The 14,833-nt window shown below is 46.8% G+C and overlaps 1 protein-coding gene across 8 annotated transcripts in view; it reads left to right on the top strand.

Moving 5' to 3' along the window:
- DTNB (dystrobrevin beta) overlaps nt 1-14,833 on the top strand; it is a gene marked incomplete at its 5' end in the record, with an annotated part of 196,188 nt that overhangs the window by 140,267 nt on the left and 41,088 nt on the right. For 5 of the 8 annotated variants that reach the window (XM_081998025.1, XM_081998022.1, XM_081998023.1 and 2 more), the window contains one exon: nt 3,612-3,632. The exons of the other annotated variants lie outside the window; for them this stretch is intronic. In XM_081998025.1, the coding sequence (XP_081854151.1) occupies nt 3,612-3,632 (21 nt within the window). The remainder of the gene's footprint in view (nt 1-3,611; nt 3,633-14,833) is intronic. 8 annotated transcript variants of the gene reach the window in all.

The following is a 14,833-nucleotide window of genomic DNA, read 5'->3' as shown; positions in this document are numbered from 1 at the left end:
CAGTGAAGGCACTTATCAGTCTTGATTATTAAATCCGTAAAACAGGTAGAGCTCTGCTGAGCTTCTCACAAGACTGTACTGCAGTCTTTTTTATGGTTGATTTCTTGGCCTTCTCCAGATTTTTAATATCATTTTTTAAATCGGGAAAAAACAAACTGTAGGTTGAACTCTTCTCTGAACCCTAGCAGCACTATGCAGAGAGCTAGAGGAGGAGTTTCACTACTCTTCATCACTGTTTTTCCTTTTTGTGCACCAGTGAGTGCTTTCCGAAAGCTGTCAGTCATCCAGGTCTTACTCCGTGTAAAGTGCTTTAGTTATTCCTTACAGTGCTAACTGGTTAATGAGAATGTTGTGGGTAAATCCTCTCATATGAAAATACACGACATCTGTGCCGCTCCTTTAGAAGCCAAACTTGTAATACATTCAAATAACAAAATCAGATTTATTTGGCAAGACCTCTTTTCCATGAAGTTATAATTGCTTATTAGTCGAGTCTCGTAGCAGCCTTTCTGTTACTCTGAACAAATTAATGACAGGGCAAGATGTTTGTGCTTATTTAAGCTGTCTTGTCTCCCTTTTTGAATATCAGTACAACACGGCACGTTCCAGTCCTGGGTATTCCATGATCTATTAAAAATTACCTTCACTGGACCAAATAACTCCTCATGTATTTATCTGAAGAATGCCAGCTGCAAGCTACCCTGGCCTACTGAGCTAAAAATATTATTTCCGGTAGATACTTTTTAGCACCTTTTCTCATTATTAGTGGAAATTACTTCACTGTTTGCTGACAGAAACTACAAGGGGAAAGTACTATTAGTCAAACGCAGAACAGAAGTACAATTCCTCTACCCGTATTAAGAATTTTACCACGACTCTCAAGAAGCAGTGTACAGCACCCCAGGGCTTTGTTTTGTTTCTGATATTTGTGTTCATTTCGAAGGCTCCTTTTTGGTGGTTTTAGCCCTGCCAGACACGATTTTTTTCCGCAAGGTTATAGCTTCTCTCATCATTTGATGCACTTGAAAAATTTTCATTTATAATTTACATCAGCTGTTAAGCTTTTATGGTTTTTTCCATTTTCTTATGCAGTATTTTTTACATTTTTAATGCTGCCTTCGTTTCACCATTCAGAGCTGGATTCAGCTCTGGGTGCCTGAAGGTTTGGTAGCTCAGCTCCCTCTGTAAAAAAAGGGGCGAGAGGAAAGCCGATACTTGGAAGGACGTCCTTGTTCTCTGGAGCTTCATCCATTTTCCCCGTGGTGAGCCGTGCTGTGATACCAGGTTATCAGGTGCCTGGGCCCGTCCCGGGAGGGCAGTTTGGGTGATAAGGGGTTTTAACGGCGTGGGCACGCACACATCGCGCCGGCGAACGGTTTAGTTTAATACTGTAGCCCCCGAGCCTGCAGGGCTGCTGCGGTGACCACCGCGGGGCTCACCGTCGCCTGCTGACCTCCCGTCCTCCCTGACCGCTCCAGCCAGGCCTTACTTAAGCGGATGAGCCCCTTGCTCGCCAGAGGCAGCCTGTCCGTCTGGGCTGGACGGTGGCCAGGGACCTGTCAGTGCGTTGCCGGCGACCTTCTTCCGTTTTATACCGTCTTTTCCTCGTCCAGGCCCTCAGCTTAGCTTTCCCTTTTTTCCCGAAGTCTTCCGTAATCGCCTCGTGTCATTAGCTGGCACTCTTCTAATAAGTAGTGCGCAGTGATGGTTGTCTGCCTTCCTGCAGGGCTTTCGCGTTCAGCTCCACGCGTCTTCAGCAGACGCATCCCATTTCCCTCTCTCCATTTCCTCAGTGGTCATTTCCTCACTAGCCGACTCGGTGATTTATCTAATAACCGCGCGGTCCTTCTGCAAAGCTCCATGCCTCTCGAGGTCGTTTTTTTCACATCTGTAGTTAATGCTAAAGGCTCGTTTTTCACGCTAACAGCTTTTTTTTGTAGAGCGGAGATCATTTCAGATCTTTTCCCTGACCCGGCTCACCATCTGGTCCTGTGAGTCCCGGTGCTGGTAGGAGGAACAACTGGAAACATGGCGGGTGCGGGGAGGGCAGCACCGGCCCCCGCTGCTGCTGCTGCTGATCCGTGGTCGAGCGGAGCCGTACCCTACACCTGCTGTGTCTAAACACACACCTGAAGGAACCCCGAGTCTTGGGAGGAACAACCAAGAGGATGTGCGGAGACACGTGCCGCCCTCAGCAGTCGCTCCGTGCCGCCCTCGGCGGTCGCTCCCCGCCGCCTCCGTAGAGCCCTCCGTGCACGGTTAGAGGCCTTTCAGCGCAGCGGTCGGTGCGGAGAAGCTGTTCCAAATGAAGGGACGGGCTCTGGTTCGTCCTGCTCAAACGGGACGTAAATGAGGGAAGGTGGATAAATGGCTTCATGGATTTCAAGGCCGGAAGGAGCTTTTGTTCAGTGAATTTTAATTCCATGACCTGAACTTCTGGGGAGACGTGCTTACCAGGGCTCCTGCTGCCCTGCGCGCTGGCAGTCCCTGCAGAGCCGCCGCTGGAGGGGATGCACACTGTCACCCTGAAAAAGCCGGAACTGCTATTTCTGCATAGACGAGAGTCATCACAAACGTGCTGCCGGCCGTGCTCCTCCGCACAGCCGAGCCCGCGAGACATGGGCCTGCAGGACTCCTAGCGACCGTCATACGTGGGAGGCCAAAATCCAGGAGAACTTTTGAGTTATGAAGGAAACTCTCGACTATGTGATATTTTGCCCGTTCCCAGGAATGTCGGTATAGCTGAAGTCAGAACGTGGCCCCGCTGGCCCAGCAGGATCACAGCGTGTGTTTCTCTGCTTCAGAAGAGGATAAATTCATCCATATTTCATCTTTTCTGGTCTTCCAAATTACTAGCGACCTGCGCTGACAAACGTTGCGTTGCAACGAAGGAATTGGTTTCCCTGCATCTTCGTCCTTTCTCCACACCCTTGGTGCTTTCGCCTCCCAGTTTCTCCCCTCCCGTTCAGGGCCCTGTTGCCGGCCCCTCGTTAATTTGCCCTTTTGGGTGGGATCTGCAGAGGTCCCTGCCGGCCCGCTGGTGACGGGCACTCTCTGACCGAAAAGGTGCTGTTTTGCCTCTCGGGCTGTGACAGTTGAGTCTCTGTGGTGGCAGATCTGTGCACAGAGGGAACCGAATGCCGTGCAGCGGTTGCACACTCGAGATGGTGCTTCCAGGCTTTAGAGGATGGTAGTCTGATATTTCTTGCCTTGAGGAGTAGCTGGAGAGGCATTTCTGAGTCCGGGGTAGGAAGAAAAACCAGTAAAGGTTCTGTGTAAAAGAAAAGAGATCGGTTGGATATCCTATCCTATGTCCAAGATACCCACACTGTGATATCCATCCCGTGTATTTGGCTTTTCGCCAACACTGAAGGCCATTTTACACAAGAGTCTTCTTTTGAGAATGGAACAAATGACACCGTTGCTTTCCCCCAGGGCTGTTGGGTCTAACGTCCTTGCTTCCTTTCGTGTCTGCAGATGTTCCTGCGATTTGCCATGTTCTGTTCTTCCTTCGGGTCTGTTGTGTATTTTGTGTGTGTGTTTCCTTTTCATATGATAATTAATCTATCCCTGCTTCTCTCTTCACCTTTTTCTTTTGCCAACATTTATAGGAAGAAGAGCAAAAGCAGGCAGTAAGTTGACTTCACTTTGTAGTTGATCTAACTCTTTTTAATTTCTGCATGAAAACAATTTTCTGTTAATTGGCTTGTATGCAAATAAACCATGGGAACGTGGGGTCTTTCTCACTTGTAAATTTGAAAGCAGCCTTCATCAGTTTCCCGTAGAGCATGTTTTTGTGTATGTCCTTAAAGTTATTCCTCTCTTCCTTTTAAATTAAGTTTATTGCCGTGGGTACACAACTGGTGGCTGTATTCATTAGCGTTTTATAGAATTGTGCATGACCATCCAGAGTTGAAAATGTGGATTCTCAGCTGGCTTCGTAATTTATTTTTTGTTGAAAATTCTTTGGAGTATTTTACATGCTAAGAAAGCTTTCTTGTCTCTTCAGGAATCCCTTAATTTGCCTCCTTGCCACATACAAGTCCATGCATGAAAACTAATTAATGAGTTAATATTCTGGGCATGGATCCATATCATTCAGTCATGATATAGTCTCCTTGAATTAGTCCCAGTATACTCCCTGTAAACAGGAGGAATAAACTAACAAGAGACAAGAATGCGTTTGCTTTGTTACTGATGTTCATTTTCTCTGCCCGCCTGTTAAAATCTGAATCCTGTGTTAACTTTGGAATCCACTCCAGAGGGAGCCCTTTTGCTTTTCTCGGGAATAGCCAGATGCTCAATGTCTTCTCTCCAGCAGAACAAATTTTCAGCTTTTTCGAACATGGTTTTCTTTATACACAAAGCTTGAATGAAGATTAATCCTGCGTTTCCCATTGCTAGGGTTTTTTATCATGTTGTTTATCAGATACCCGAATTGGATATTGGAACATGAATTGGAAATTCTGGTGAATTATTTTTTGTAAGGAAATATATATTTCTGGGTAACCTCTATTGCTGAAAAAGCTTCAGTGCTACATGTGCTGAAATTGGCTTTTGGTGACTCCTGGATGACCTTTTATTAAAGTTCTGTCATCAATTTAAAAAAGAGGTGGTGGTAAGTGTGCATCTTCTGTTGGAGCCCAGTTCTACTTTAGTTGATGCTGCCAGTGAAGATTTATCCCCAGGTTTTCTAAGGCACCTTGCAGAAATTCCTTGGCGTAGTGAAGGGACCAGATCGCAGCGTAAGGCAGCGGTCTTCAAGGAATTTCCTGGAGGAAGGAAAACCACCACGACAACACTGTCCCTGTCCTCCAACTTCTAACTGTGCAAGTGGAATGCTGTATCCGTATACCGTTCTCTTACCCAGCATCATTGCTAGGAATAATCATCTGCATGGAAATGCAGCATTATATTAGCTCGTTTTTCCTGTGCTGTGATGTTCATCTTGATTATGGATAGAGAAAAAGGGTAAATATGAGATCATAGGAAGCATTTGCCCAATTTTACCTCCCTTCTTCCCCTGGAATACTATGTTAGTACGAGGATAAGAGAACCAAAAATGACTGCTAAAATACTGTCAACATCTTGTTTCGCTGCCCAATCCCATTCTGTTGGAGTCAATGGTGAATGAGCCAAAAAGGATTCAAAGCTCAAGGCGGCAGATGTTGACCAACCAGAGCATGCATTACTGCTCTGTAAGGATTGAAACTTCGCATCCTTACATTTGCATGGACCAAAGTAGCTTGAAATTGCTCTCCTCTTAACTATAGAGGTGCAGCCTGAAAAAGCTGGAAGACCCAGGATGCAGTGCTCCATTTGGCTGAGAAACAGAGTCATAGAAACCACAGAATAGCTGAGGTGGGAAAGGCAGCTCTGGAGATCGTCTAGTCCACCCCCCACGCTCAAAGCAGGGTCAGCTAGAGCAGGCTGCTCAGGAACTTGTCTCATCAGGTTTTGAGTATCTCCAAAGATGGGGACTCCACAACCTCAATGGGCAACTACTTCTAGTGCTTCACCACCCTCTTCATGAGAAAGTTTTTTCTTTATTTTTAAGATAATAGAAGAATTTCCTATATTTCCATTTGTGCCTGTCTTTCCATTCCATTGCCTCTGGTCCTTCCGCTGAATATCACAGAGAAGAGTTTAGCTCTGTTTCTTTACTCTCTTCCACTAGGGCTTTGTATGCATTGATAAGGTCCCCCTGAGCTTCCTCTTCTTGAAGCTAAAGACTCCCAGGTCCTTCAGCCTTTCCTGGTATGGTGGATACACTGGTTCCTTAATCATCTTTCTGGCTCTTCCTTTGACTTGCTCCAGTCTTGCTCCAAATCTTTTTTGTACTGGGTTGTCCAGAACTGGACCCAACACTCCAGATGCAGCCTCACCAGTGCTGAGCTGAGGGGAGGGCTCACCTCCCTCCACCTGCTGCCAGTGCTCTTCCCAACACAGCCCAGGATGCCGTTGACTTTCTTTGCTGGAAGAGTACATTGCCGGCTCATGTTCAACTTCTCTGCAGGATCCCCGTGTCTTTTTCTGCCAAGCCGCTTTCCAGCCAGGCAGCCCCCAGAGTGCACTTGATGCACAGGGCTGTTCCTTCCCAGGAGTAGGACTTTGCACCCTGTGTTGAACTTGGTGAGGTCCCTATCTGCCCATTTCTCCAGTATTTCAAGATCCCTCTGAATGGTAGCAGAACCATCTGGTGTGTCAACCACTCCTCCCAGTTTTCCATTGTCTGCAAACTTGTTGAGGGTGCACGCTGTCCTATCACCTCGGTCATTACTGAAGATGTTAAACAGTACTGGCTCCAATATCAAACCTTGAGGCACATCACTGGTAGTTGGCCTCCAGCTGGACTTCATATGGCAGATAACAGCACTACACATCACACACCGTATTGGTATCAGCACTATTCTGGAAGGGACATAATGGCATATCTCCAGCTTGAAGTCCAGAAGAATTCATTAGACCATACACTGGCTTCCAGATGTCTTCAGGACTTCATGGTCATATATGTATTCCAATACAGAAATACTTGAATAAAGGGCTGAATGTCTGTGACAGTTAAAGAAACACAGCCAACTGAAGAACTTGAAAAATATTATAAAACATCCCTTTGTCCTTGAGAACCTTCAGAACCAGTTTTGGTGGCTCTAGTGTCCTGTCTTCTTTATACATGTATATAAAACTCTACAGTAGCTAGGAAAGGGTACCAGTTCACTGTGCTCAGCCAGCTCCATCCTTGTGTCCACCAGCATCTGGCTAGAAAAAAGAAGTTAGAGGAGAAGAGCCTAATCTGGTTAGTATGTCACAAAGGTCTGCGGACTAGTCCAGAAGCAGTAGGATCGCATATGAGGGAAAATGTGGAGCACCATCTGGGTCCTGTGGAAGAGAAGGCCCAAGTGTCTTAGTGATCTAAAGTGATGATCCTCTCAATCTTTGATGAGATGGCTTGATTATGTGGTGGCAACATGAATTTACATGAAGGGTTAAGGTAAATAACAGGCAGAATAACTATCACTGATTGACAACTGGCAGCACATCAGGAGCAGTAGCACCAGCATCCACGTTGGGAGTTTCTGATTTTCTTCACTGCTAAGGCAGCAAGTCCCATTCCGGCTTCTCCACATTGCTAGTAAGATTTACAGAGACAGGTCAAAGAGGATCAGCTTTCTTGGCTATGTTCAAGTTGCTTCCTGAACAAAAAGTTCCCTCATTCATTCTGCATTTAACTGAGACAACATATGCTGTATTCCAGGGGCTGAAGGGGTCCAGGTGAGCATGGCCATGTTGAATGGCTTGACTGTCATCAGGAGCCAGCTTTCCACCTCGTGCAGCGAGACACTTAACCTGGTGGGGCAGTCTGTTCATGTATTTGCAGCCAGAGTGTTTGCATGTCTAAGCATTGAGTAGAGATCTTTGCCTGGCCTGGAAGGCTAATGAGAAGTTACTTGGCTGCTGAGGTTACCACCAAGTGCCTACAGAAAACTGTGATAACTGACTTTCATCTCCAGCAAACAACTAGGTGAGCACAGTGACATCTGAGAGACCAAACTCCAGTCACCAAAATGTCCTCAGAAGGTCTAGAAGCTATTGTGTCTCTTGGCCAGTCTTCATCAGAAAATCATAGAAACATAGAATCATTTAAGTTGGAGAAGACATTTAAGATCATCAAGTCCAACCGTTAGCCCAGCGCTGACAAACCCACCACTGAACCATGTCCCTCAGCACCACATCTACACGGCTTTTAAATCCCTCCAGGGATGGTGACTCCACCACCTCCCTGGGCAGCCTGTGCCAGTGCTTGACAACCCTTTCAGTGATAAAATCTTTCCTAATATCCAACCGAAACCTCCCCTGGTGCGACTTGAAGCCATTTCCTCTTGTCCTATCGTTTCATGTCCTATTGCTAATCATGGCAAGCTATAAGGAAATTGTATCAGGAGAGAGCCACTATTTCTGATCCTGGTATTTACAGGAAAGTCCAGTAACTTCTGTGCCCCACGTTCAGAGCTGATCTCCTATCAAGATTTTGAAAGATTCTGTACTGTCTTTCCCTTTGCAGGACTGCTCCTTACAAGCAATGGGACCAGTCCTGGTTACGCCCTTGAGGAACCGTGCATTGTGTAGTGATACTATTCCAATAATGGAGTATTGAGCCACATGGTATTCATAGTCCACCACATTATTCTCTACTACTGCTAAGATTGTTGTGTCCCAGCTAATAAAGATCTTTGCCAGTGTAGATCCTAATTTACAACAGGACCATTTTCATGTCGCAGCTGGTGAGAGGCTTAAATAATCTGCTAAATATTAAAACCTCTTTGTTTTATAGTCAAATGAACAGCCATTGGAGCTGTACTGTTCAATATTCAGAAGAACGTTGAAGGAGTTCACAAAGATGTACATCACATGTATGATGTCTTTGGCATGTAGTACAATTCATACAACAAATCCAGAAGAGCGTCAAGCGCTCATACTCCAACACAAGAGAACTTCTCTAATGCCAAACAGGCACAGAAATGGTTTCACAGCAGAGGAGCTCACATGGGAGTGTTTAAACACTGGAATGGAAATCTTTTCCTTTCAGAAGATGGTTGGAGCCATACGACATAGCGGAGCAGACTGGGCTCATGAATTTCAAGGTTGTGTTACCAATCAGAAAAAGTGGACACGCTCTCACCCAACAATCCTCGCGAAGCCATGGAAATCATGGGAGGGTTGCTCCTTAACCCCACGGAGAGGGAGTCAGGCGTTCCCGTTTTCATCCCACCATTCAGGTTCACTCTGAAGTGCGAGGGCAGCAGTGCGCATACCTTTAACAAGATAAACCTTTTTAACCAAGGGCTATAAGCGAAGCTCAGCCGAGACAGCAGGCTAGGATGATACCTGCGTCCCTTCCCAAGAGATGTAGAAACCTGTGAGTGGGGAATTCCCAGCCTTGAAGAGCCCTGTAGCAGCTGAAGAACTCGTATTGCGTTGGTATCCGAATCTGAGACTGCTGTTCAATTTTGCATCCATTTTTGCATCAGCCAACGGTCAGGTACACCTCTCCGGAGTGGATCATTGATGCACGTCTGGGTGACTCCTACCGTCACATACTGATGCATTTTAACAAAAATATGAAAAATTCCTCCTAATGCCTCAACACTGCACATCAGCTTCTTACAGTCATGTCCTCGTTCATCTGCAGGGTGTGCCTTTGGACTCTGTGGATGATTAGCAAATTCTCAGCATTGATGGATTATGTCTGCCAGCTATACAGCTAACATGACCCAGCTTGCTTGAGTGACATTCATTTATACTCGTAACTGAAAAGCTTTTCTGAAATAAGTGGAAGACCACCATTCAGAGGGTAGAGTGAACATCCCAAGTAGCATAATGTAGAATAAGACAAAACTGCCTGTTCGGGATAAATTTAAGGAAAAGACCAAATCTGGTTACCCACCACTCTGGCAGCCTTAAATGCCTTTTCTGGTTAAGCTGACAAGTTTTGTAGCGTGCAGGCTCTGTCTGTGCTAGTAAATGCACATGGAAAGATTCTCTGACACTGAGGGCAACTGGCACGAAGATGCCTGCCTCCGTGCTCGCAGATTTGTTTAGCGTCCAAGAGCTGGTGGCTGCATGCAGTGTTGGGAGCGGTGTGCCGGGGAACTGCCGGGGAATGCGCCAGCTGAAGGTGTCACAGCTATGCCAGGGAGCGTTCTAACACCTAGGTAAGGTAACCTATCTTGTTCCAGTGTTAGAAACACTCCCGGCTATGGTTCAGCTCGCTAATATAGACAGACATAGCTTTAGAAGAAGCTTTGAGTTGGTCCCTCTTCACTAAGGGCCATGTTCATGGGCCTCCCGGAGGGTATCAAGCCCAGAAAGGTTCCTGAAAGAGCCATTCAGACGTTAAAGATTTAAAGTCACGTAGGGAACCAGACCTCCGTACCGACGGAGTTTATCTGTCAGTAGGCATTTTGGAAAGGAAGGCTGGGTCTGGGCTGCCGTCAGGTATTGGAGGGGCAGAAGACCTCTCGCTGCCCTTTAGTTGGCAGCACTGCCCTAGCAGATGACTTTGTGGGACATGAGGAGGGAGGGCTTGGGATATAAGGCTTATATCCCCCTATATATGAGGGTATAAGGCTTGGCAGGGAACAGCCACGGGTAGTATCAGGATTGCTTTCTCGCAAGTCTCTTTGCTCTGGTGGATCACCCTGTCCTGTGGTGGTTGAGTGTCAGGTAAGAGACAAACCCCTGAATAACGTGGTGGTGCTTCCTGTCGCAACGGGATGAAGGCGCTGAACTGTAGACCGAGGTGTGGAGCTGATGTCTGCAGAAGACCCGGTTTCTGTCTGAAGAGAAAGAAAACCCCTCTGCCCCCGGGAGCGGAGCGTTAGCGAGCTTCTCCGGGCGCGCGCAGCCCTCCCCGCCGCTGTTTGCCGTCTGTGCCGAGCTCGGCGGGCAGAGCTAAGAGGGTTGAGCGTGGCTCGGTCAGCAGCAAAGTGGGTTGCCGCTTTTCTTTCTAATGCTGTGTCCAGTGGACGGCGGGGGCCAAACGCTGCAGAAGTCTGCCAGAGCCTTCCCGAGTCAAGGCAGAGCCGCAGCGGTTGGTCCGGTGGCTTTGCAGGAGCCTGCAGCTGGAGGGGAGCATCGCGGGGGTGCGAGAGCCTCTCCTGACGCTCGGCTGGGGACTTGATGGCCAGTTGCTGTCAGCCCAGCGGAGATCTAGTCATTCTGCCCCGTTTCGGAGGGCACACCAACAGCACGAGGGAGTAAGTGCTGTCAAACGCAAACTAAGACCGCAGAGAGCACTTGGATGTTTCTAACCCTGAATCGCGGTAGCCAGAGACATTTCCCAAAATAGCAGTTGAGAAAGTTGTCAGGGAGAAGTGGGGTTTTTCCTGTGCTCCCACCGTCCCCTGAAGAGGTAACAGCCATGAGGCAGAACGGTTTTGCAGAGTCCCGCTCCATTCATGCCTTCCCTGAATCGCATTCCTCTGTACTTAATCACATTTTGGACTGCACAGCTAGAAACAGGCAGGAGTTTGTTCGGTTTCTTGTCTTCCAAGTCCTGCCTTCGCTGAGAAAGACGCGCGTGCCAAGTTCCAACTTTTAAGCTGCTACCATTTTTAACAAAGCTCTGTGCAAAGGCATTGTGGCTACACTTGCTTTTGACTTGGGGGAAAAATATGCTTATTTGTTCTGACGTACTCCAAAACCAGCTGAAAGGGTTGGTTTTATTTTCTAAACAGACCCTCTGTCAAGAGGCTGCCCAGCATGACAATTTTTCAGTTTTTACCTTCTAGAGGTTTCTGTTTATTTGCATACTTTTTTGTTTTAATGCGCATTGTCTGTTAAAAGAGGATTAGAAATGAAACGGTGGCAGAGCGTTTACACCAGGACGCACGGTACTTGAGCGCAGCGGTTCCTATAGATTTATTGTGGGCGGTTATAAGGAAAGTCAAGGCTTGGTCATGTGCCACGTGCTCAGAGGGGCTCCAAAAGCCCCGACAGCTTATTTCTGTATTCAGCATATTCTCACCCTCCTTCTGGCATCTCATTTTGACGTTATTAAATTTGAAACGCAGCGGCAGCAGGAGAGGAGTGTCCGTGCTTTCAGGAGGCACGTCGTGCCCCCCGGACACGGCAGCTCGCTGGCTGTGGTGGAGGCGAAGGTGTTGAGGTGCGTTTCACTCGGGTGGAATGACCGAGACGCCGGTTCATACGCCGCTTTGGTTGCGGTGCCTACTGGCAGGCTCCCGGGTCATTGCAGAAATTGTGGGGACATCCCATCCCAAGAGACCCTCCTTTAGCAGCAGCATAGCTCAGGAGCACGGAGCCCGCTCAGGCAACATGATGTGCCCCAGGAAATAAATGTAGGCGTTGGGGGAACTGCTCCAGAAGTGACGGCTTTGCTCAGACTTAGCTTGGGTGTGACCTGCTGGGACTAATAATCCCGTTAGACCTCGGCTGCTTGCTGCAGAACCGCGAGCGCCGTCGCACAGCGCCCAGCCAGAGTGAACCCAACAGCATCCGTCAGCGGGGTCACCGTGTCATGCCAAGGCATTAGTCGGCACGCAAGAGTGTCGTGTCTTCAAGCCTAAACCTACCTTGGATGTGGAGGTGCAGGGGAACGCTGCTCGAGCTAATAACCACCATCAGATCTGAGCTGTCTCTGCGTCTTTGACGTGAACGAGCTGTAGTCCAGATATTGCCCCAGAGACGCAGAGGAGGAACAGTGTCTGAGAGGTGTCGGAGCGTGGGCCGTCGGTTTGGGGTGTACCAACCACAGCTTTATTCTATAAGTCACTTATGTGAGAAATTTTGCTTCTTGGCAGTTTAATAATATTTTTCAAATACCCAGATATATTTGTCAAATGCCCAGGGTTCAGCTTTACAATAAGCTGTCTTTGAGAGCAAAGCCAGCTTGAAACATTCCTTTTCCTGTGCCAGTATTCACTGCTCCAACAATTATGTTCATACAGCTTCCGAGGGGCCATACTACAAATCAGAGGACTGAAATGGTCCTACTTAAAAACAGCATTCCTGGGAAAAAGATGAAGCCAGAAGCTCTTATAACTGCACCTTCGTTGACCTTGCATCAGATCTTCAAGAAATACCAATCCAAACTGGAAGAGGCTGGATGCAGTTCCTGAGACTGATCCTTTTGTGTCAATCATTCAAGCTCCTTGGCAGAAAATCGGTAGTGAGCACCTGCGGATCGGGGAAGGTGTAGCAGCAGGGCCATGGTAAGGTACGTGCCCCTTTGGAGCACTGAGAGAAAAGCATCGTTTGTGTAACGGCAGATCAGAAAGAGGGTTATAAAGGCTGATGACCGATGTTTCTCCGGAGCCAGTGATTTTTTAGAACCATGAATCCAGTGCTTAGGCTTATCCTATAGGAATATTTCATCGGTCACCATTAAAGATCTCATGTGCAAGGTCAAAGTGGGGTTTTTTGTTGAAGATATTCTCCCACTACGTGGGTGTTTCTGTCCTTTGTCACTTGTTCATGAGAATTCACTGTGGTGCGTTGGTGGTATTTTTCATTTCACATAAATGTTTCCACCAAAGCATTTGTTGCCACATTTGGGGATAGATATTCATGAGCCTATAGATGTTGTGTTTCTGTTGTGGAGGTATCATTAAGATGACTGGAGAGATGTACTACACAGATTTGCATTTGTTTTGGCAAGATCTAATTTTACTTGATGTTTGTTTAGTCCCTAAGAAATGTGATGCTGATGATGACTTTGGCAAGAGTGAAAGCTAGAAGACAGAATTCTGGAATAATTTATTTTACCCTATTTTCTTTGAGCATAGGTTGTAACTGGTTAAATTATCATCCCTGTAGAGTCCGGGATGTGTAATATTAATTGCTTCCCTGCTGAATCTCATAGCCAAGCTGGCTCTTCTAAAACAATGTTTTCTTCACTTTGTAGTCAAGGACCTGCTCTAGTATGTAAATAAGCTTAAGTAAGTGCAGACAGTGCATGCACACTCCTCCTTCAGGGTACAGTCCAGCGTAATGCTTAATCCTCTGCCATTACCAATTCCTTTTCCTGTGCTGTGGCACTGGGTTGGCACCCAAATACAACTGATTGATGACAGAAATAGTGGATATGCTTAGCTCTTCCATAGCATTTTAATCTTAACCAAACTACATAACCATACGTTTTCACATCTTTCTGTATTAAATTGAGTGTGTCCATTTCAGAGACAGGGAAAACCGATACTTTTTTAGACTTTCAAGACTATCCAACAAGACGCTGATGAAATTCAAATGAGAGCTGCTGCCTGTATCTTGGCTGTCACTTGTAGAAAGGATTGCTTCTCGTACACAGTCATGGAAAATGTGGCAGAAGCCCATGTTGCAGCTGCGGATGCTGTAACTTCATCCTGAAGGACTGCCTGCTCTACACCTTGCAGGAGGGCCATCCACATAGCCAACCCGCAGACATTCAGTAGGGTGGAAGGTGTATAATGCTGTTAATGCCCAGTAATTCAATTGCAGAGAAATTAATATTAAACGTGTTTCTCTGGGTGCATCTGTAATACTTTCCCTCCTATCGTTATCCAAGCCTAGAAGGGTAATCAAAGCCACATGAAGGACATCTGGATCCAGTGTTGGTTTATATGGCACCTGGCCCTTATTAATAGTAATGAGGAAATGGCAGTTTGGGATTTCTTGACCTCACATGAAATTCATTTCACTGGGCAAAGGTTGCTAACAGATGGCAGCAATTTGGGGCTCATTTCATCATCTGTTACACAGACTTTATTGCTCCATTTTGGCCCTTTCCTTTGTAAGGAGCTATCCCTTTTTCCACCTCGTCTCTTTATAAGGGTTGTCTTTTTCAAAGGGAGTCCTGAAACATCTTGTTAAAGCATGTTATATGCAGCACAAGGGTTTAGGTATGGTCTGATACGACAAAATGATCCCTTTGAGCATAAATCACTCTTTTACTAACTGTGTTGTAAACTTTTATCTTTTTGAAGTCGGTAGTTTCTTCTGGGTTATTGGCCTCTCTCCAATTTGTTCTTTATTTCCCCAGCCCACAAATACACTTTTGCACTCCGACTTCGAGCAAATGAAAGAGCTACGAGCAGACACAACCCCATAGTTGTCGACACAATGTACTATCTCAAACCAGCGTTTGTGTCAATGAAGTCTAATTTAATAACGTACCCCAGTGCGCTGCACGCCAGCGAGCCTGGTTTGGAAGAGCGCATAACACCTATAGAAAGGGTTTGCATTTTGGCGTCTACCTCGCTGTCGTCACGTTGGTGTTGATTCAGTTACCCCCAAGTAGCACGCGAGGGCGGGCAGCCGAGCGGAGGTCTCGGCA

This window comes from Phaethon aethereus (genome assembly GCF_964289735.1).
Source record: "Phaethon aethereus genome assembly, chromosome: 3".
Taxonomy (NCBI): Eukaryota; Metazoa; Chordata; class Aves; order Phaethontiformes; family Phaethontidae; genus Phaethon; species Phaethon aethereus.
This window is presented reverse-complemented; position numbering and strand designations above follow the sequence as displayed.